General features: G+C 44.8%; 2 protein-coding genes across 3 annotated transcripts; one reads left to right on the top strand and one right to left on the bottom strand.

The window, feature by feature from the left end:
- The first annotated feature begins 2,762 nt into the window (after positions 1-2,762).
- On the top strand, positions 2,763-12,969 carry LOC122116095 (thyroid hormone responsive). 2 transcript variants are annotated; one of them, XM_042689736.1, is made up of 2 exons: positions 2,763-3,334; positions 12,959-12,969. In XM_042689736.1, the coding sequence occupies exon 1, from the start codon at positions 2,870-2,872 to the stop codon at positions 3,317-3,319; it is 450 nt and encodes a 149-aa protein (XP_042545670.1). In that variant the 5' UTR covers positions 2,763-2,869; the 3' UTR covers positions 3,320-3,334; positions 12,959-12,969. The 2 variants fall into 2 exon arrangements, with proteins under 2 accessions (XP_042545670.1, XP_042545662.1); XM_042689728.1 differs by lacking the exon at positions 12,959-12,969 and adding an exon at positions 7,007-7,635.
- Ndufc2 (NADH:ubiquinone oxidoreductase subunit C2) lies at positions 8,685-16,512 on the bottom strand. Its single transcript, XM_042689745.1, has 3 exons — positions 16,192-16,512; positions 12,988-13,131; positions 8,685-8,861 (listed from the first exon to the last, which is right to left on the bottom strand). Exons 1-3 carry the CDS (start codon positions 16,358-16,360, stop codon positions 8,812-8,814), a joined length of 363 nt encoding a protein of 120 aa, XP_042545679.1. The 5' UTR covers positions 16,361-16,512; the 3' UTR covers positions 8,685-8,811.
- Positions 16,513-22,548: the final 6,036 nt, after the last annotated feature.

Raw genomic sequence — 22,548 nt, 5'->3', positions numbered from 1 at the left:
CCAGCTGGACCCGATGTGGCATCTTTGAGAGGAGGAACAACGCTGAACCCCCTGAAAAGGTCCCATGCCTCTCTCCCTGCTCCACTCCCAGAACTTGTCCAGCCTGACCCCTTACAACCCCTTGTCTTTTGATCTGGCTCAAGACTGGTGACATTTTACCCAGGGCCTTCTGTCTGTGAAGGAGACCTGGAGTCAGTCTCAGTCTAGAGTCACTGGTGGCTAATGCTGGTCGTGCAGGCCTATCTCAGATTTTCTTCATGTACGCTGCATTCATTCATGCTCACAGCTCTTATTCCAACTGCTGATTCACTCAGGTTCAAGCCCAGGGTCATGTCTAGGGATAGACTAACCTCAGATAAGATTAAAATATGTGTGTCAGAAGCAGAGTAATGTGATAAGACAATGTGTTTGAGAGGAACCTGCAAATTCAGAGGCCATAACTAATTGCTGCAGGCCCTTTTAGTATTATGGATGAGACAGGGGAGGTTCAGGGCTGCTCTAGGCAACTGGGCCAGAGGCAGAGGGCAGCTGCTCCTGGGGCTCTCCTGGCCTGTCTCCACGCTGCAATCAGCTCTCCTAGTCCTGACCACCACAGAACATGCTGTTTGCCAATTTCCAACCGGTGACCTTGGGCCTGGGTTAAAATCACAGGAACTAAGGCAGAGTTAATTGCCCCCAGGGGCCTGGCTATAGATCCAAATGGAGTTACACAATCAGAGCTGGAAAGGTTTTCTTTTCAAAAGTTTCCAAGCCTTTCCATTTATATTGGGGATACTGGAGCCCTGAAATCTGTTTGTAGTGCAAATTGGTTGGTGGAAAAAACTAGAACCCAAATGACAAGGTCCAGGCTTAAGGTCTCTGGCTGTGACTACTGTTCAGAGATCCTGGATATCCTAATATAAGAGGAATCCATTTTATTTATTCATTTTATCTTCTCTTTTTTTTTGGGGGGGGGGGGCCTGGTCGTGGGGCTTGAACTTGGCCTGGGCGCTGTCCCTCAGCTCTTCAGCTCAAGGCTAGCACTCTACCACTTGAGCCACAGCACCACTTCTGGTTTTTTTCTTTTTGCTTATGTGGTGCTGAGGAATTGAACCCAGGGCCTCAGGCATGCAAGGCAAGCACTCTACCACTGAGCCACCTTCCCAGCCCTCTTCTCTTTTTTACTTCTTTATTTTATGCTGGCATGGGGGCTTGAATGTAGGGCCTGGGTGCTGTCCCTTAGCCTTTTTTTTTTTTTTTGGTCTGGTCGTGGGGCCTGAACTCTGGGCCTGGGCACTGTCCCTCAGCTCTTCAGCTCAAGGCTAGTGCTTTACCACTTGAGCCACAGTGCCACTTTCAGCTTTTTTTTTTTCTGCTTATGTGGTGCTGAGGAATCGAACCCAGGGCCTCATGCATGCAAGGCAAGCGCTCTACCACTGAGCCACCTTCCCAGCCCTAGCCTTTTTTTTTTTGCTCAAGGTTGGTACTCTACCACTTGAGCCACAGATTCACATTTGGCTTTTTGTTGATTAGTTGGAGATAAAGGGTCTCAGGGACCTTCTTGTTTGGGTTGGCTTTAAATCTCAGTTCTCAAGTCATAGCCTCCTAAGAAGCTAGGATTACAGGCCTGAGCCACCAGCATCTAGTTCCCCATTTTCTTGAGGAGAAAATATTTGAGAATTTCTTTTTTCCTAGTAAAGGTCAAAAGCAATGTTTGAGGGCTCCAAGTGGATTACTCAAATGTTTACTTAAGTAATCTGTTGAAGTTATTTTTTATTTTGCTGGAAACCAAACTCATGGCCTCCTGTATGTTAGACAAATACCAGGTATCTAACTACTAAACCACATAATCAGACCTAAGAAAAAATTAAATTGTTTTCCTTCATGTATGTGTGCATGCATGCGTGCTTACATGCGTGTGTACATGTGTGTGTGTGTGTGTGTATGCCCCCCAGTACTGGGACTTTAACTGAGGCTCTTGAGCTCTTGCTTAGCTTTTCCCTCAAGACTGGTACTCTACCACTTGTGCCATACCTCTACTTCTGCCTTTTGCTGGTTCACTGGAGATAAGTGTCTCAGAACTTTCTACCCAGGCTGGCTTTAAACTGGAATCCTAAGTAGTTCCTAAGTCTCCTAAGTAGCTAAGATTCCAGGGATCAGAAAAGTTAGATTCTTTAACCTTACATATTGATTTTGAAAAAAAAAAGACTTTTCTATTCAGTAGGAAGCAATTTTATATAATTTTTTAACCCTGCCGGCTGATTGAGGTCAGACCCGGCTACTGTGTCTTGCAAAGAGTTTTGTTCATAATAGAATACATGGTGAAATCATTCTCTACAAGAAAGCCCATCAGAACCTGAGCATGGCCTAGATCCCTTTCTGGTGGATATCTAAGCCTTGACTTCAGTGTTCTTTGTCTACATTTATGCGGTTTTATTTCAGGACTCTCCTTCCTTGTTTATTTCACAATGAGGCACCCAGATTGAGGAAGTGAACTCTGAGCATTCAAGGCTACCCTTGGCAGGCAGCAAAGAGGCCTGACCGCAAGTGACCTGGAAGAATTATCGCTTGCCCTGCTGTCCAATGAACCAGTTGGCAAGGGGAAAAGCTTTCTTCTATCTGGCATTGCATGATCCTGAAGGAAGAACTGGGCTCTTGCTGAGGTAATCATACAGCCTTGAAATGGCAAGCAGAAGGCTGGCAGGTCTACCCCTAGGCAGATGGATCACCTGATGCAGACGTTGGATCCCATACTCTGGGATTGGCTTAAAATGGGGCTGTGTTGAACCAGCCTCCAGGCCTTGGCATCCTGTCAAGCTGCCATTAGATCCAAAGCCTAGAAATAGTGCTGAAACTGTCTGCCGGACTCAGATTGTGGAAGCAGGCAACCATGCAGGTGCTAAACAAACGCTACCCTAACAACTGCCTGCTGACTGTCATGGACCGGTACTCAGCTGTGGTACACAATATGGAGCAGGTGGTGATGATACCCAGCCTCCTGCGGGATGTACAGCTGAATGGGCCTGGGGACCAGGCACAGGAGGACACCCCTGATCTCTATACCTACTTCACCATGCTCAAGACCATCTGCCTGGAAGTGGAACATGGGATGCTCCCCAAGGAAGAGTGGCTGGCCAAGGTGGCAGGTGTCCACACTGACAAGGCTGAGAATGAAATTGCCGAGAGAGTGGAGGCCCAGGAAGAGAGGGTCTCAGAGATGGACCTGGAGGCCCGGTTCCACCTGCACTTCTCCAGCCTTCATCACATCCTGACCCACCTTACCCTGAAAGCCCAGGAGGTGACAAGGAAGTACCAGGAATTGACAGGCCAGATCCTGTAGGCTGAGAACTCTAGGGTAGGTAATGGTGGCCATGCTAGAGTCCTCTGAGAGATATTTAGGGGAGGGGGAGAGGAAGTAGTGGTATCGCCTAATGGGAAGGGGACAGCTTGGCTCAGTGAGAGCTGTCTTTACATCACGGTATTCAGAGCATCACTGGGGAGCACCTGAGACTGGGGCAGCCCTACCAGCTAGCTAACCCAGTATGCATGAATATGATGAGCCTTAATGGAACCAAGAAAGTGGCCTGTGAGTAACTATCTCAGGGGGACATTATGTGTTTGTGTATGTGTGCATTTATTTGTAAGTATGAATACATGTAAATGTGTGAATTGAGCAAACATTCTCTCAGCTGACTTCTTTAAAAAGCTGATTAGAAGCTGGGTACCAGTGGCTTACATCTGTAATTCTAGCTACTTAAGAGGCTGAGATTTGAGGCTCATGATTTGAAGCCAGCACCATCAGGAAAGTCTGAGACTCTTATCTCCAACTAAGCACAAATAAGCCAGAAGTGGAGGTGTGCTGAAGTGGTGGAATGGTAGCCTTAAGTGCAAAACTAAGAAACAGTACCCAGGACCTGAGCTCAAGCCCCAGTATTGGCATGGGCATGTGTGTGCACATGCATACACACACACACACACACACAGAATCTGATGAAAGCTATGGGCTCTAGTTCAGGTACACAGATAACTGTATATAATTCAGGGAATGTGCCATACCACTAAGGCCCATCCAGGCACCCGTAGCTTCTCTTTAAGCACAAGCGAAGTGCCAATGCAGCCATCACACACTCAACATAGAAACGTTTTATTTATTCCTCACAGTCATCCTACAAAGATGGTATTTTTTTGTTTTGTTTTTGAGGCAGGGTCTCCTTATGTAGCCTGGCCTGGCCTCTAACACATGATCCTCCTGCCTCAGCCTCCCAAGTGCTGGGAAGAAAAGATGTGTGCCATCATCCTTCACCATCAAAGATGAGTTTAAGGGGCTGGGAAGGTGGCTTGGTGGTAGAGTGCTTGCCTAGCATGCATGAAGCGCTGGGTTCAATTCCTCAGTACCCCATAAACAGAAAAAGTCAGAAGTGGCGCTGTGGCTCACGTGGTAGAGTGCTAGCCTTGAGCCAAAGAAGCTCAGGGGCAGTGCCCAGGCCCTGAGTTCAAGCCCCAAGACTAGCAAAAAAAAAAAAAAGAATAAGAAAGATGAGTTTGCCGGGCGCTGGTGGCTCACGCCCGTAATCCTAGCTACTCAGGAGGCTGAGATCTGAGGATCGAGGTTCAAAGCCAGCTCGGGCAGGAGAGACTGTGAGACTCCTATCTCCAATAAACCACCGGAAAACCGGAAGTGGCGCTGTAGCTCAAGTGGTAGATAGAGCGCTCGCCTTGAGCTGAAGAGCTGAGGGACAGCGCCCAGGCCCAGAGTTCAAGCCCTACAACTGACAAAAAAAAAAAAAAAAGAAAGATGAGTTTAATTCCATTTTGCAAATGAAGACACTTAACCCAAGGGAGGTGTATTGGCTTAGGTGTACGTTGTGAAATCTGTGTGTGTGGCAGTGCGTTCCAGTGTCTAATCAAGTCATAGAACTTGCAAAAGTGTACTTATGAGGCATGCTGTTGAGGCTGCTTACAGCACCCCCTTTGCAATGGGCAGGGGTGAGCTTGCCATTCCAGGTTGCAACCAGCCTACAGGAAAGCCAAGGGACTGGACACTGACACTTGAGCTGCCCCATACTCACTCAGCGTGGAAGCACCAAGGTGCTGGGAAGCCCTGCTGTGTGTTCACATGCGTGTGTGCTGGAGTCTGAGCCCAGATATCCCCACAGGGGTTGGGTTGTCAGGGCGAGTGGGCAGCTACACAAGCTGGCGGTGGCACAGGAGGCAAGAGGGCTTGGTCCATTCGTGAGTGTCCCTCACGGGTAACGAGTAGGAGAAACTGGACCATGGCATTTGCCAGGTCTGGTTTATTGTTTTGTTTGTAGCACTGGGGATTCAGACCCAAGACCTTGTGCAAGTAGGTTATGGCTCTACCACTGCGTCACCTCCCCAGCCTACTTGCCACCCATGCTTCATGATAAACTAGCTTCATCAGTTATAAACCACATCCATATCCATCGGAACCTCAAAGGTTCCTAAGGTAGGTAATATGGAACAGGATTTTTATCTCATTTACTAGTAAAGGAATTAAAGCCAGAGAGGCTAAATGACTCAAATGTATATAGGAAGAGAACAAAACCAAGACTAGAGCCAAGTACAGTGATACATGCCTGTAATCCCAGTACTTAGGAGGCTAAGGCAGAAGGATTTCAAGTTCAAGGCCAGCTTGGGCAAAAAAAGACAGAACTGAGTGTTCTGTCCATCATACCACTCTGCTATTCTGGGTTAATGAAATGGCCACTTCCCCCATAGGGCCTACAGAAAAATCATTTCAGGTACTTTCTTCAGCTCAAAGCCAAACTGAACTTCACCCCTGTTTTTGGCTCCCCTTGAGGCTTCCTGGGCTGCCTTCCAATTTTTTTTTTTTTGTCGGTCCTGGGGGTTGAACTCTGGGCCTGGTTGCTGTCCTTCAGCTTTTCAGCTCAAGGTGAGTGCTCTACCACTTGAGCCATAGCTCCATTTCTGGTTTTCTGGTGGTTTATTGGAAATAAGAGTCTCATGGACTTTCCTGCCTGGGCTGGCTTTGAACTGTGATCCTCAGATCTCAGCCTCCTGAGTAGCTAGGATTACAGGCATGAGCCACCGGTGCCCAGCCCAAAGGTTTTTTGTTTTGGTTAGCCGTAGGGCTTGAACTCTGGGCTTGGGCACTATCCCTGCGCTCTTCAGCTCAAGGTGAGCACTCTACCGCTTGAGCCACAGCGCCACTTCCCCCAAAGGTTCTTGAATTAAGCCAGGGGCCTCAGGGGAGCTGAGTCTTGTCTTGTTTCCAGCACTAATGAGCTGTGAGGCCTTGGCTTTGGGTTCATCTCCTCACTGCACGATAATGACAGTAAAAATAACAACTAGCATTGAGTAGTGTGTAAATCACTTGCCTATTAATTATCTAATGAACTATTACCTTTAACAGATTTAAAAAAAATAAAAACAAAAACCCTGGAGGTCTGAGAAGTAAAACAAACTACAGATTGAATAAATTGCAAAATCTTGGTCTAACTCTAATCTCACTCCCTACGTCCACACGGCCGATTTTCTGATCCTTACAGTCTCAGAATTCTGCGGTCTTAGCTAGGGGCAGGATTGGGAATTAGCATTATCTAATAATGTGGCAATAATTCCGCCAGGTGCTGCTGGTGGCTCATGCCTGTAATCCTAGCTACTCAGGAGACTGAGATCTAAGGATCAGTTTGAAACCAGCCTGGGCAAGAAAGTTCATGAAACTTTCTCCAATTAAACACCCCAAAAAGCCAGAAGTGGAGCTGTGGCTCAAATTGGTAGAGCGCTAACCTCGCACAAAGCTCAATCAAAATGCACAGGCCCTGAGTTCAAGCCACAGGACTGGCACAAAAATAAATGTAGAGAAGTCAAACAAGTGATCCTAGGATAGTCTTTGACTTTCCAGACTTGAAGTGCTGCCAAATTTCCAAAAGCAATGTCAACATTTGTTTTTCATTGCACTTTCTACTTCAGTAGGCATGTGACAGCACTTCAGTTGTTTGCACTTGTACTGATCTGGCTTTTTAAATTTTTATGCCCTCCACAGGTCACTCTCCCGGAGTGGGGATGACTCACAGCAAGCAGTTCATCAGCCTGGAGAGCAGCAAGACTGGGATTGGCAGCTGGAAGTGAAGGCTGCTTGTGTCTCAGGGATGCTTCTGGACCTTCTTCTGAGAACCAATTTTTGGAATCCAATCACTGGCCCATCTGAGGATGTTTGTTGCAATTTTTAACTCCCTCATGCAGCTCAGGATGGTGACCAGTGTGGTTCAAGAGGGACTGGATGTTAGTCTAATGTCTAGTGTGGAACAGTAGAAAGAGCCAATGTGTTGACCATGAGCAATGCTTACATCCCTCCTCTTGGCAGTTATCCACTCTAGTGATCTCAGGCAAGTTATTCACACAGGAGTCTAAATTCCCTCAGGTGTAAAATAGGAATACGGTTACCTACCTCACAAAGTACAAAAACAAAGCAAGACAAATCAAAAGCTCCTGACTTATGAGAGCCATTAATAGGCTATTTTTCTCACACTCTCCTCTGTATTTTCTGTTCCTTCCCTTTTATCTTCTAGAACTAAGAGGTGAGTAGCTCACCTGATACCTGCTGATCACTGAAGTGTCCCAGTGAACCATAAACCTATTTATTGCAGTAACAAATAAAAAATCTAAAACCGACCACCTGTATTTACACATTTCATTATTTCTCAAGCCCTTTCTCTGACAGTTACATAGTTTCACTTTTTTTTAACAAGTGGCAGAATTCTTTGGATTTTGGCCAGAAACCATTTGGTATTATACATACTGCCACCCAATTTAGAATCATTATGTAAGTTTGTGTATGTATGTTTTCCTAATCTCTAAAACCTGATTACAAAACCTAAACTTGAAAATAAAAATTTGGGGGATGAGCTTTTGGATTTGATTAAGCAATAAATAATAGCTTTGGACTAGGGGTGTGGCTCAAGTGAATAAGAATGTTTCAATCCAATCACCTGCTGTAAATGTCACAGACGGAAGAAGTCAGTTGTCTATATAATCCTAGCCATTCAGGAAGCTGAGATCTGAGGATCATGGTTCAAAGCCAGGCCAAGCAGGAAAGTCTGTGAGACTCTTATCTCCAAGTTATAAGCAATAAAGCTGAGTGAGGTGGCTTGAGTCTGTCATCTTAAACTATGTAGGAGGCTGAGATTGAGAGGACTGACATTCCAGTCAGTGTATGCAGAAACGTCTATGATTCCATCTCAAATGAAGAAGCTGTGGGGAGAGTGGTCACATGAACCTGTCATCCCAGCTAAAACCTGTAAATCTAAAACAAGTGGTACACAGTCCAGGCAAAAAACAAGACCCAATCTCAAAAATAATCAGCACAAGCTGGGTGTTGATAGCTCACACCTATAATCCTAGCTATTCAGAAGGCTAGGATCTAAGGACTGTGGTTTGAAGCCAGCCTGGTAAAGTCCGCAAAACTAATCTCCAATTAAGTACCATAAAAGCCGGAAGTGGAACTGTTACTCAAGGGCAGAGAGCTAGCCTTGAGTGAAAATGCTCAAGGATAGCTCCTTAGTCCTGAGTTCAAGCCCCAGGACCAGCACCCTCCCCTGTCCCCCCTTCCATGATAAAGGGCTGGATGAATGGCTGAGAAGTAGTACCTGCCTATGAAAAGTGAGGCCCAAATTCAAACTCTACTAATGCCAAACAAACAAACAACAACAAAAAACCCCAAGTCAGAGTAGTCATAACTATTTTAATTATAGGTATTAACATCTAGATTAACACAAACTTCAGTTGTCATGGAAACACGTTCCATAAAACTAAGAAATAAGAGGAAATAGAAGCAAGTTTTTGAAGACTTCAACGTACTGGATGGAATTCTTCAAGAATTTCACCATAAGTTTTCTTTTCTATAAAAGAGCACGAAAAATTTATTTTCAAAATTATGTTTTAAAAATTGTATTTTTTGTTGGGGGTCAGTGGCTCACACCTATAATCCTAGCTACTCAGGAGGCTGAGATCTGAGGATTGAAGTTCAAAGACAGCCCAAACATGAAACTCCATGAGACTCTTATTTCCAATTATCACCAAAAAACATTGGAAGTGGAGCTGTGGCTCAAGTGGTAAAGTGCTAGCCTTGAGCAAAAAAGCTCAGGGACAGTGCCCAGGTCCTGAGTTCAAGCCCCAGAACTCTCTCTCTCACACACACACACACACACACACACACACACACACACACACACACACACACACACACACACACACACACACACACACACACACACACACACACACACACACAGTGCCCAGGCCCTGAGTTCAAGCCCCAGGACTGACACACACACACACACTAAATTACACACACACACACACACACACACACACACACACACACAGTGCCCAGGCCCTGAGTTCAAGCCCCAGGACTGACACACACACACACACTAAATTACACACACACACACACACACACACACACACACACACACACACACACACACAGTGCCCAGGCCCTGAGTTCAAGCCCCAGGACTGACACACACACACACACTAAATTACATTCTTAATCTTACCTGTTATGGTCTCAATGTTTGTGTCCCCCAAAGAATTCACATGTTGAAACCTAGTTTCCAAGCTACAGTGTTAAGAGGTGAGGCCTTTGGGAGGTGATTTGGTCATCCTGTTACAAATGGGATTAATGCCCTTCTAAAATACAGGAGAGCTTGTCTTTGTACTTTTTTCCCCCATATACTAGGGACTGAACTCATGATTTCATACATACTAGGCGAGCATTCTGCCACTTGAGCAATGGTCCCAGCCCTTCTTTGTCCCTTCAAATATGAAAACAGAGCAAGAAGGTGCCACCCAGGAAGCCCAGTAAACCAGATAGTGAACTCTTGGTTCCTTGATCTGAACTTCCCAGCAGCCTCCAGAATTGTGAGCAACAATTTCCTATTGTTTATAAATTACCTACTCTAATGTAGATCTAACGGATAAATACAGACCCCTAAGAATTTCTTTACTTGCCCTAAAAAAGAATTTGTTAATTATTGGTATGTTCTTTATGAATCTGTGATGATAACATGGTTGGCAGGATAGACAAGGTGCTGCCGGGGGTATTCTGGTTGAAGGGTATAGGAGGAATAAACAGATCAGCATGGATAAGCTAGGGGAGACCAGTAGCTGAGGTGGCCAAGGCCTCTGTGGCCTTGCTGTCAGTGCAGGGCTCTGCTACTCCAGAGACAGGAGGAGGCTGTGAGGCTATCTAGACATTAGTTCCCTCCTGCTGATGGAGGGGATTAGAAATACCTAGTCTTGGGGCTAAAGACTCTCAGCCACTGGGCTGGGAAGGTAGCTCAGTGGTACAGCACTTGCCTTGCATACATGAGGCCCTGGGTTTGATTCCTCAGCACCACATAAGCAAAAAGAAAAAAGCCAGAAGTGGTGCTGTGGCTCAAGTGGTAGAGCGCTGGCCTTGAGCTGAAGAGCTGAGGGACAGCGCCCAGGCCCAGAGTTCAGGCCCCATGACCAGACCCAAAAAAAAAAGACTCTCAGCCACTAGGCCTCACTTCTAGGAAACAATATTTCCCAAAGATTCCTTCTAGTCCTAATATCTGAGTACTCCCCATTCCTGATACATCCATCTATATGGCTTTCTACTGGCAAAAAACAAACAAAATTGTATCTCCCATCAAACCTAGGGCCTTGCACATTTTAGACAAGTGCTCTACAACATCCCTAGCTCAAAGTTGTATTTTTTTTGTCAGTCCTGCGGCTTGAACTCAGGGGATGGGGGCACTGTCCCTGAGGTTTTTTTGCTCAAGGTTAGCACTCTACCACTTTGAACCACAGCTGTACTTCCAGTTTTCTAGTTGTTAATTGGAGATGAGTCCCATGGACTTTCCTGCACAGGCTGGCTTCAAACTGTAGTTCTCTTATCTAAGCCACCTGGGTGGCTAGTATTATAGCTTCCCAAGCTGTATTTTTTTTTAATCTATCAAATATCAAAAATGTCACTTCTGTTACTGAAATATTAATTCATGTATTTAATAAGAATGTTTCAAAACACTGGAAACTCTGGGAAAACAAACTGTCCTAGTTAAAGCTAGATATGGTAGTATACACCTGTTATCTTTTTTTTTTGGTTAGTTGTGGGGCTTGAACTCTGGGCCTGGGGCTCTGTCCCTCAGCTCTTCAGCTCAAGGCTAGTGCTCTACCACTTGAGCCACAGTGCCACTTCCAGGCTTTTCTGCTTATGTGGTACTGAGGAATCAAACCCAGGGCCTCATGCATGCAAGGCAAGCACTCTACCACTGAACCACCTTCCCAGCCCCCTACACCTGTAATTTTAGCAAGTGGTAGATGAAGGCAGAAGGATCTTTAGTTCAATGAAGGCCCAAGCTATACAGTAAGACACTGTCTCAAAAATTTTTTTTTAAAAGCCTGGCAGGTTAAATACAAAGAGTTTATATCTATACTCACCTGTGTGTACGCATAGATAACAACAAGCAATAAAACTCATCCTACTGCTGGGTGCTGGTGGCTCACACCTGTCCTAGCTACTCAGGAGGCTAAGATCTGAGAATCATGGTTCAAAGCCATCTGGGGCAGAATAGTGCCTAAGACTTCTGTCTCCAATTAACCACCAAAAAAGCCAGAATAGAGATATGATTCAAGTGGTAGAACACTAGCTTCGAGCACAAGAGCTCAGGGACAGCACCCAGGCCCTGAGTTCAAGTCCCAGGATAGGCACAAAAACAGATTAAAAACCTGATCCTACAATATATGCTGAGGGAAATTCAGTGGCAGAAGGCTTCATTGATGATAAATCTTGAATAGGAATTTGCTTTGTGCATGGAGCCAGAGGAGGAAGAATGTATTAGGAGGAAGGTATAACACAGTCTAAGTAATACAGGGCAGACTGAGGACAAATATTTCCCAAGCTTCCTGCACTGAGAAAGAAGAATACAAAGAGCTTGGCTACATCAACTGCTGGCCTCCTAGCTTATCCCTGTTCTCTGTTTAAGCCTTCACCTTTCAGCTAGGATTCTCCTGGTAGCACCCTGGAAGAGATGAATGATGGGAGAAGAGACAGGGTTACTTGCTCTGTGAAGGCTATGTGCTAGAAGCTGGGGAAATAAAGATGAGGCAACAGACTAGAGAGGAAGACATAGAATGGCAGTATTTCTACCAGAGAATAGGAAACGTGCTACCCTAAGAAGTCTATTCTATGGGGCAATCAATAGCGTTATTATCTCTCTCTCTATCTACTATCTACTCTATCTACTCTATCTATCTATCTATCTATCTATCTATCTATCTATCTATCTATCTATCTATCTATCTATCTATCTATCTATCTATCTGTGCAAGTCCTGGGGCTTGACTTCAGGGCCTGGGCCCCATCCCTGAGCTTTTGTGCTCAAGGATAGTACTCTACCACTTTGAGCCATAGCACCATATCTGGCTTTTCATGGGTTTTCCTGCCTGGGTTAGTTTTGAACCTTGATTCTCAGATCTTGGCCTCTTGAGTAGCTAGGGTTACAGATGTGAACCACCTATGTCCAACTTCGATAACTATTTTAAACAGAGGTGTGATCAAACCTGTTGTTAGCAAAAGTAAGGCCAAAGGCAGAAATGAACTAGAGTCAAGCTCAGCATCCAAGCAAGAGATTATCACCAGGGGGAATAGCCATGGGAAGAGAAGAGAGTTCAAACTTGAGCAGATGGTTTGGGAAGACAGAGGGGACATGAATTTCATTTACTGTCCAAGGGAAAACAAAGGTACAAAGATATTAGTCAGAAACTGGACAGATTAATTCAAGGAGAAGCTGTGCATGGTAGCAGAGGCAGAGGTGGAAGTATCACAAGTTCAAGGGCTACAGGGTGACTTCTAGTCCAGTCTGGGGCATATGAGCTCAAGAGAAAGATGGAGAGCCAGTAGGAAAGAAGTACCAGAGGCCACAACACCGATACGATTAACCAGGGAAAATGATGCAGAATAAAGAAAGGTTTTTCACAATTAACTTGAAATACCTTTTTTAGGAAAATCTTCTGGATGTGATTTTATATATGCAAACATGTCGTGGTCCCTCAAAGCAAAAATATACTCTTGACGTCTTAAAAGATAATATCCAGCAAAAAAAAAGGAAGTAACATATAGAAGCTGGCGATGCAAACCTAAAATTAAAAAGTAAAAATTAGTCATTGTACATAAAGGATTACATTTTTTAAACAGTTCAGGTGTATAATCAACTCTTATGCTACCTTTTCCAAGATTTTTTTTTTTTGTGTGTGTGCGTGTGCCAGAACTAGGGCTTGAACTCAGGGTCTGGGTGCCATCCCTTAGCTTTTCAAGGCTGGCATTCTACCATGTGAGACACAGTTCCATTTCTGGCTTCTCTGTGGTTAAGTGGGTTTTCTTGCTCAGGTTGTCTTTGAACCATGATCCTCAGATCTCAGCCTGTTGGTTTGTTTTTTTTAGCAGGATTCAGGACTGGTGGTATATGGCTGAGTTACACATTCTACACTGGCTATCTACCTATCCATGCAAATATCAGGGCTTGAACTCAAGACTCTGTGCTCTCACCTGGCTTTTTCAGTGCATGGCTGGTGCTCTACTGTAAACTATACTTACAGTCCAACATTTTTGCTGGCTAACTGGAAATAAAAGTCTCAGGGACTTTTCTGCCCAGGCTTCAAATTGTAATCCTCGGATCTCAGCCTCCTGAGTAGCCAAGATTACAGGCCTAAACAACAATGGGACCAAGGGTTTTTTGTTTGTTTGGTTTTGGTATTGGGAGCTGAATTCATGATCTCATACACTGAGCTAAGCAGACATGATATGCAACCAATAAATGCTGCTGAGGAGAATGCTTTCAATAAAGTCTTCAAAATCCAAAATTTCCAAGGCCAATTCAAGGAACTCAGGACACTGACTTACATTCCTCAGGATTAGAAAACATCCCTAGAACCACATGGCTACTCTGTTCTTCTCTCAGAAATGCTAAACTGACAACAATGAAATGAGAGTAAGTGGTATGTATTTCATATCTTGGTCAACTTTTACTTTCTCTGGAATGTTCTTCCTCCCATCTGTACCACTTTCTTGCTCTCAAAGCACTCTACTCACTCTGTCTGTATCAAAGTATGTACCTTCACCCAGAGATCAGTAATGGATTATTTACTTATTTGCCTCCTTGACTTCACTAGAAGCTACTTAAGGACAAGAGTGCTATTTCTCATCCCATACACCCAGTAACCTAGAGAAAAGTTAAGTCAATGTTGAACAAATAAATGGTTAAGTGTCAGTGTAACAATTCATCATAAAGAAAAGGAACTTGCCTAGGACCTTCTGTGTATTAGACATTTTACCTATAGAACCTCATTCACTCCCACAACAAACATGTACAAATTAATGTTTTGTAGATGGGAAAACTTTGGCTCTGAACACCTAAAATGACTGCTGGAAAGCAGTGGAACACAGCTATATCGCTCCCAAGTGGAGTTCTTTTCATTATACCTATGACAGGTTGGCCAAGTGTGAGGTGAAAAGGGAGACAACCTCATGTTCCTAGAGATGGAAATGGACAAAGGTCATTCTGTACTGAGGGGTCAGGTACAAAGAGATGGGATTTCACTATTTAAGCATGGTAGCTTCATAGGCTCAGAGCTGACCTCCAGGTATGACATAGAAAGAGGCTCAAATGGGGTGATTTCTAGTTGCCTGAGTCTCTGAATTCATTCTCTTTTTCTCTGTGCTGCTTAGCTCAGATTCATTTTTTGTACTGCTGACAAAGTGACTTTACAGCACAGCTTTGATCACTGCACTCCTCCAGCTCTCAGAAGCTTGTAAGCTTGCCTAACTAGAGAATTGTCACCCACGTGATCTCTGTAGCCTCATTTCATTACCCTACCTGTACACTAAAATCAAATGCTCCTAAATCATAGGTCCTTACCTCTATTTGCTTCTACTATTCCCAAAGACTTAGAATGGTCATTTTCTAAGTTCTGCCTAATAATCAAAGCTGAGTTAAGAAATATCTTTTCCAGGGGCTGGGAAGGTGACTCAGCGGTAGAGTGCATGCCTTGCCAGAGGCCCTGGGTTCGATTCTTCAGCACCACATAAGCAAAAAGAAAAAAGTCGGAAGTGGCGCTGTGGCTCAAGTGGTAGAGCGCTAGCTTTGAGCTGAAAAGCTGAGGAACAGCACCCAGGCTCAGAGTTCAGGTCCCATGACCGGACCGCCCCCCCCCCCAAAAAAAAAAAAAAGAAAAAGAAAAAAGAAGTATCTTTTCCAAAAAGATCCATTGTTCTCAGCACAGGTACTGTATCAATCATTATCAACAGAATTCTGACAGGAGGCCAAGACATAATAGGAAATACACGTTGCTCAGTGTTGAGCCTCCTATTCTAAGTACGGTCCCTAGCCTAAGAGCAGTAACAGCATTGTGAAAATGTGGGTATGCAGGTACCAGGGCTTGAATGCTGAGCCTCAATCTCTGCTTGGCTTTTTTTCCTTTTCATGCTGGTGCTCTACCTCTTGAGCCACGCCTTCAGCCCTGTTCTTTATTGGTTATTTTGGAGATGGAGTCACAGGGACTTTTCTACTCAGATTGGCTTTGAACCACAATCCTCAGATCTCAATCTTCTGAGTAGCTAGGATTACAGGCCACAGCCCCAGGCTAGTACCTGGAAGATCATAACATCAGGCTCCTCCTCTAAACCTTATGAAATCAGAATCTGCATGTTAACAAAAATCCCTAGAATACTGTCATATCCAGGAAGTCTGAGAAACATACACACCGAGCTTTACAAACAGGCTCTGCTATGTTTAGCCATGTGACCTTGGGCAGGCTGCTTTAACCTCTCTTGTATTCTTTGTGGGTAACCCCTCCCCATGCTGTTTTTGAGATCTCCATGTTAGGATACCCACTAAGTGTGAGCAGTGCCATGGCTTAGAGAAGAATGCTCATTTTTGCCCTCAGCAAATTGACAGGGGGCAGTCCAGGGTCCTTCTGAGATTCGCTTCTTAGTTTCTTCAAGCAAAAAAAAAAAAAGAATAAGGTAAACCGAGCGTGGAGCGCACAGCGCGAGACAGGTGGAACTTAGAGCCTCCAGGCGCCTCTTCCTAGCAGCCCCCCGCCCCCCGATCGCCTCCCCTCCCCCGCCCCGCCAGGGCGCCCCACGGCGCCGGCCGAGGCCCTGACGCCCTGCGACCCCGCGGCCCCGCGCGGCCTCACCGCTGGTCAAGACAGGCCTCTGCCGGAGCGCGTTGTCCAACAGGCCGGCGCCGTAGCCCAGAAGGCCCGAGAAGAGAAGCCGCGGGTCGGTCAGCTTGGGCGGAGGCAGGTTCCGAGCCTCATCCGGTAAGAACCTTAAGGGCTCTCGGCCCGGCCGTCCGTCCATCATGGTGACGTCGTTCCCCCTGGAGGCCTGGCCTCACACCTCTAGTGACTAGAAGACCACCTCGACCTCCGCCCGGGCCGGAGACGCCGGCGCTCTCCTTCCCAGTTCCCCGCTGAAGGGCAGCGAGCGCGGCAGTGCAGCACCCAAACGCTTCCCCCAGCGTGCTTCCGCCGGAAGTCCCTTCCCGAAATTCCGCACTGCGGAAGGGCCCGCGCGGCTCCCCTGTTGGGTGGCACGGACTGGCGGGAGGGTGGAGGTTTGGACATCTGCTACCACCAGGTGGAGTGAAGTTCATGGAAGGAGCCAAACTGGGCAAAATCATTCTTTTTTTTTTAACCCTTTAATTTGTTATTATGGAGGTGATGTACAGAGGGGCTACAGTTTCCTAAGTCAGGTAATGAGTACATTTCTTTTTGGACAATGTTAGCTTTGTCCTAGTCTTTCCCTTCCGTCCCTACCCGCAAGTTGTATAGTTCATTTTCCACGTACTGTCTAGTGAGTACTACTGCTGCATCTGTTTACCTTTTTTCCAGACCAGTTCCTTTATCTAGAATTACCTCTTCCTCAGGATCCTTCAGCAAAGATTTACCTTTCACCTAACACAAAAAGTGTGCATGAAGGATATCTTCTTGAAAATCATAAATTGATATCCCACAAAAGCTAGTTTTTCATCTGTAATCTAGCTACTCAGGAGGCTGAGATCTGAGGATTGTGGTTTAAAGCCAGTTCAGGCAGTAAAGTTCCTGAGACTCTTATCTCCAATTAATCACTAAACACCAGAGCCAGAAGTAGAGCTGTGGCTCAAATGCTAGCCCTGAGCATAAGAGCTCAGGCACAGTGCCTAAGCCCCAAGTTCAAGCCCCACTACAAACACAAAACAAAAAACTGTAAGGAAAAGCATGAGAAGGAAGAAGTCCTATAAGATAGCAACACTCAAACTTGAAGTTGTGTGGTGGATACATAGATGTATCCATTTTATTTTTTTGTGCCAGTCCTGGAGCTTGAACTCAGGGCCATGAGCTGTCTTTGAGCTTTTTTTTTTTTTGCTTATGCTTTACCAAATTGAGTTACATTCTTATCTCCAGTAAGCAAGCAAAAAGCTGGAAGTAGATATGGCTAAAGTGACAGAGCACCCCCCACCCTCCAATGAAAAAAGCTAGAGTGAAGCTCTGAGTTCAAAGACACACAAAAACTAAGCACTAATTTCCTTTCTTCACCTCCCAGACATTGACAACTCATCTTTGTTACTGTATTGTGAGTATATTAGATACATCTCACATCTAAAATGCTATGACATTTGTCTTCTTGTGACTGGCTTATTTCACTCAATTCATTCAGGTATAGTTTGTGACAGAATTTCCTTCCTTTTTATTTTTTTTGGTCCGGTGGTGGAGCCTGAACTCTGGACCTGGGTGCTGTCCCTCAGCTCTTCAGCTCAAGGCTAGCACTCTACCACTTGAGCCACAGCGCCACTTCCAGCTTTTTTTCTTTTTGCTTATGCGGTGCTGAGGAATCGAACCCAGGACCTCATGCATGCAAGGCATGCACTCTACCACTGAGCCACCTTCCCAGCCCTTCCTTCCTTTTTAATGCTGAATAATATTTCATAATATGTATAAAGCACATTTCCATTTGTCCACTGATGTTTAAGTTGCTTTCATTTTTTAACTATTGTGAATAATGCCATAGTTGTGGACACAGGTGTATAAATATCATTGAGACCCTGCTTTGAATACCTTGGGGTATACATTAGAAATAGGATTACATGGGATCACTGGATCACGTGAGAATTCTTGTTTTCTTTCTTTTGGGTGGGATAAGTTGGGGTCAGTGATTGTGGTGCCAGAGATCAAACCCTATGGTAATTTTGTTGTTGGTGGAGGTGGTCATGGGGCTTGAACTCTGGGCCTGGATGCTGTCCCTTAGCTCTTCAGCTCAAGGCGAGCACTCTACCACTTGAGCCACAGTGCCACTTCTGGTTTCTAGGGGTTTATTGGAGATAAAAGTCTCACGGACTTTCCTGCCTGGGCTGGCTTTGAACCATGATCGTCAGATCTCAGCCTCTTCGGTAGCTAGGATTACAGTCATGAGCCACCAGCACCCAGCTTTCTGTTCTTTTGATGCTGGCTATCCTAAGGGTGTGAGGTGATGATATCTCATTATAGTTGTGATGATCAGTTCAGCATTTTTCATTTGTTTATGGACCACTTGTCTATCTTCTTTGGAGAAATGCTTATTTTTCTATTTGTTTGGAGGGCTGTACAGAGATACCTATAATCGATGGATCTTGTCCTTTAAGGAGCTGTTTAACCATACAAGTATGGTTTTTGTTCTTGTTGTTGATTGTGGAGCTTTTCTGTTGAAGGCTAGCACTCTACCAACTGGAGCCATCATTGCACTTTTGATTTTCTGGTGGTTAATTGGAAATAAGAATTTCATGGACTGGGCTGGAAGGTGGCTCAGTGGTAGAGTGCTTGCCTTGCATGCCTGAGGCCCTGGGTTTGATTCCTCAGCACCACATAAGCAAAAAGAAAAAAAGCCAGAAGTGGCGCTGTGGCTCAAGTGGTAGAGTGCTAGCCTTGAGCTGAAGAGCTGAGGGACAGCGCCCAGGCCCAGAATTCAGGCCTCACGACCGAACACCCCCCCCCCCCAAAAAAAAAAAAGAAAAGAATTTCATGGACTTCCCTGCCAGGGCTGGCTTTGAACTGTGATTCTCAGATCTAAGCCTCCTGGTGGCATGAGCCACCAGTACCTGGATAAACATATTATTTTTATTTTGAGTCTTGAGTTTGGAAAAAAAAAAACAAAAAACACACTAGCACTGTTATCAACCTTTCTGCAAAATAGAGATGGTGTATATGAGACTTCTATGAGAGAAACTAATGGCTGTATTGATTCAAGTTTTTGAGGCTTAGAAAATCATTCTTAGCTGCCATTAGCACAAAAGTCTGACTTTTTAGAGCACAAAAGGATAGATGAGTCAAAGCATTTTTTTTTTTTTTTTTTTTACTATCATGCAGTAAGTATAATTCCATGGACTACTGAAGAACAAAAGGTCATATTTTAATGGAATTTTTTTTCCTCCCATTAACTGCAAACAGAAGCTGCATGGATTGTAGAGGGTGTAGATCCCTCATATTTAAGTGCGTCTTTCAGTCTCCTGGTTCAAGTCATTCATAAGAAAAACCATCCCACCAGCAATACGTTTACTCCTCCTGGGGAAAGAAACAGTGAACAAGAACAAGTCTGATTCACCTTTCTTTCTCAAAATATTAGACAGGTAAGAAATGGGTTATGCATCTTTAAATTCTGTTAATATTTTTTCTTTTTTTGCAGTACTGGAGTTGGAACTCAGGGCCCTGAACTTGCTAGGCTGGTGTTTTATCACTAGATCCAACAACACCAGCCCTTTTTGCTTTAGTTTTTTTAGAGTATTGCATTTTTTTGGGGGGGGGAGGGTACGGTCGTGGGGCCTGAACTCTAGGCCTGGGCGCTGTCCTTCAGCTCTTCAGCTCAAGGCTAGCACTCTACCACTTGAGCCACAGCGCCACTTCTGGCTTTTTTTTTTGCTTATGTGGTGCTGGGGAATGGAATCCAAGGCCTCATGCATGCAAGGCAAGCACTCTACCACTGAGCCACCTTCCCAGCCCCAGAGTATTGCATTTTTGCCCATGCTAGCCTAGACTGCAGTCTTCTTACCTATTCCCACCCAGCAAGGATTACAATGTGTGTCATCACACCCTACTTATTTGTTAAGAAAGGATCTAACTCTTTACAAGAACTGGCCTCAAACTGTCATCTTTGGAATCTCTGTCTCCTGAATAGCTGGGACTACCATCATTAGTCACTGTGCCAAGCCTTAATCTTGTTTTTGACTGCTTAATTCTAGATTTCAAAATATTTTGAAGTAACACTTCCAACTAGTTTTATCTTCTAAAATTTGTTGACAACCACCCACAGCTCTGTAAACCTTAAAAAATATGAATATTGAGTAGAAAACTGGGTATCAGGCCAGAAGTCTGGGATCTACTTAAGTGTTGGCATCAATGTGATATCTCTCAGTCTCTGGAATCATTTTCCTTCTGGACATATATTGTACTTTGACCTGAAGTCAAAGAAACACAAATAGCTAGGCACCAGTAGCTCACACCTGTAATCCTAGCTACTCAGGAGGCTGAGATTTGAGGATCATGGTTCAAAGCCAGCCCAGGCAGGAAAGTCCGTGAGACTCTTATCTCCAATAAACCACTAGAAAACCAGAAGTGGCGCTGTGGCTCAAGCAGTAGAGACTTGCCTTGAGCTGTAGAGCGCAGGGACAGCACCCAAGCCCAGAGTTCAAGTCACACGACCGACCAAAAAAGAAGCCCATAAAACAAAAAAACCCAAAAGCAACACAAATGAGGTCTAATATGTGAAATATATCAAAGCGTATTTGCTTTGGTGGAAAGTGGGCAGAACCCAGAGCCTTTAGGGAAACTCTGAAAAACTTGGAGAGTACTACAGAACATTCTGTAGCATTCTGAGCACTTCCACTTTTGCCATTGTCACTTTCACAGTAACAACCTGCAAAGTGTAATCAAGTTTGGTCTTACTGAAATGCATATTAAATTTTTTGGCTTGTCACAACTGACAAACATGAAGAACTACACAGAGTTCTTTGTGTTAGCATTCTGTACCAGTTACACTTGCATTTTTTTGGGGGGGGGGGTCCGGTTGTGGGGCCTGAACTCTGGGCCTGGGCGCTGTCCCTCAGCTTTCCAGCTCAAGGCTAGCGCTCTACCACTTGAGCCACAGAGCCACTTCCGGCTTTTCCTGCTTTATGTGGTACTGAGGAATTGAACACAGGGCCTCATGCATGCAAAGCAAGCACTCTACCACTGAGCCACCTTCCAAGCCCAAACACTTGCATTTTTAATGCTTATTTTTGTTGGTATTGGGTTTTGAACTCAGAGAACAACAATTGCTAGATAGGCACTGTAGCCTTGAGCCACGCCCCTAGCTAACAACTGGATTTTAATCAAGGACTGGGTGAAGTGCTTCACTTACTCAACTATGTCAAAGACAGGACTTCTCCAGGTAAGTGTGATCTTCTGAGGAAAACAAATACATAGTCCATTTTCATGTTACAGCTGTTTATGGCAGTAGGAATGTACATGTGGTGGGGTGCAAAATTTCAAGGGAGGGAAAAAGAAAGGGAGATGGAAGAATGCATATAAATAGCAACCTCTATATACTGAATACAAGCTGTTTCAGGTAGCAAGGTTCTAAATCTTTTACATATTCATTTGAGACATTAAGGACACTGAGGTAAAGGTTGCTAAGATAATTTGCCTACAGATTCCAGCCAGGCTGACTCTCAGTTACTATGCAGTGCTACCTTCACTTGGAGGAAATGGCACTACCTCCCATGCTGTGACCTGAGCACAGGATGCAGAGGAGACGTGAGGGACTAGAGGAGGCATACTTCCCTTTCCTTTTGTCAGATTCCCATATTTACCTGTGCAACAAACAACTTGATTTTTGAGATAGGATAAGTGTGGGTGTTTTTGACATGGGGTAACTGGGGTTTGAACTTAGGTTCTCTACCACTTGAGCCATGCCCCTAGCAAAAGATGCAATAGCCAGATTAGCATCCAGAATGCCATGGACCTTGAACTGCCTCTTCTTAGGGGAAGAGTAAATAAAATGTGGCCAGAAATATATTGGCGCCTTTTTTTTTTTGGCTGTGGGGCCTGAACTCTGGGCCTGGGCGCTGTCCCTCAGCTCTTCAGCTCATGGCTAGCACCCTACCACTTGAGCCACAGCGCCACTTCTGCTTATGTGGTGCTGAGGAATCGAACCCAGGGCCTCATGCATGCAAGACAGCACTCTACCACTGAGCCACCTTCCCAGCCCGGAAATATATTGGCTTTTGAACACACAGCAGGCATTAGGTAAACCGAGGTAAAAAAATGCATAAAGTACTCTCAAGGAAGGGAGGGAAAACAAATCTGCAAAAACCATGTCATTTGCTCACAGGAGGAAGTTTTAATGGCAGCCTTATCCAAACTTGCAATGCTTGCTGTTAGAATAATTAAGGCTGAACAAGATGTCCTTAACTCAATGTAAGAACAGTTGTGGTTTGAAGTCTCTGTTGCTTGGCCAAAACAGTGCATTAAATATTCTCCCTGTGTTGGTGATTATTATCATTT

This window comes from Dipodomys spectabilis, unplaced genomic scaffold (genome assembly GCF_019054845.1).
Source record: "Dipodomys spectabilis isolate Male_0828 unplaced genomic scaffold, ASM1905484v1 ptg000003l, whole genome shotgun sequence".
In the NCBI taxonomy this organism is placed as follows: Eukaryota; Metazoa; Chordata; class Mammalia; order Rodentia; family Heteromyidae; genus Dipodomys; species Dipodomys spectabilis.
This window is presented reverse-complemented; position numbering and strand designations above follow the sequence as displayed.

Excerpts from the sequence above, each read along its gene's own strand:
- Ndufc2 (XM_042689745.1), bottom strand. The coding sequence starts at position 16,360 with ATGATGGACGGACGGCCGGGCCGAGAGCCCTTAAGGTTCTTACCGGAT. Across the intron at positions 13,132-16,191 it reads GAGGCCTGTCTTGACCAGCG|GTTTGCATCGCCAGCTTCTA; the intron begins GTGAGGCCGCGC and ends TTTTAATTTTAG. Across the intron at positions 8,862-12,987 it reads AGAAGATTTTCCTAAAAAAG|AAAAGAAAACTTATGGTGAA; the intron begins GTATTTCAAGTT and ends GCTCTTTTATAG.
- LOC122116095 (XM_042689736.1), top strand. The coding sequence starts at position 2,870 with ATGCAGGTGCTAAACAAACGCTACCCTAACAACTGCCTGCTGACTGTC.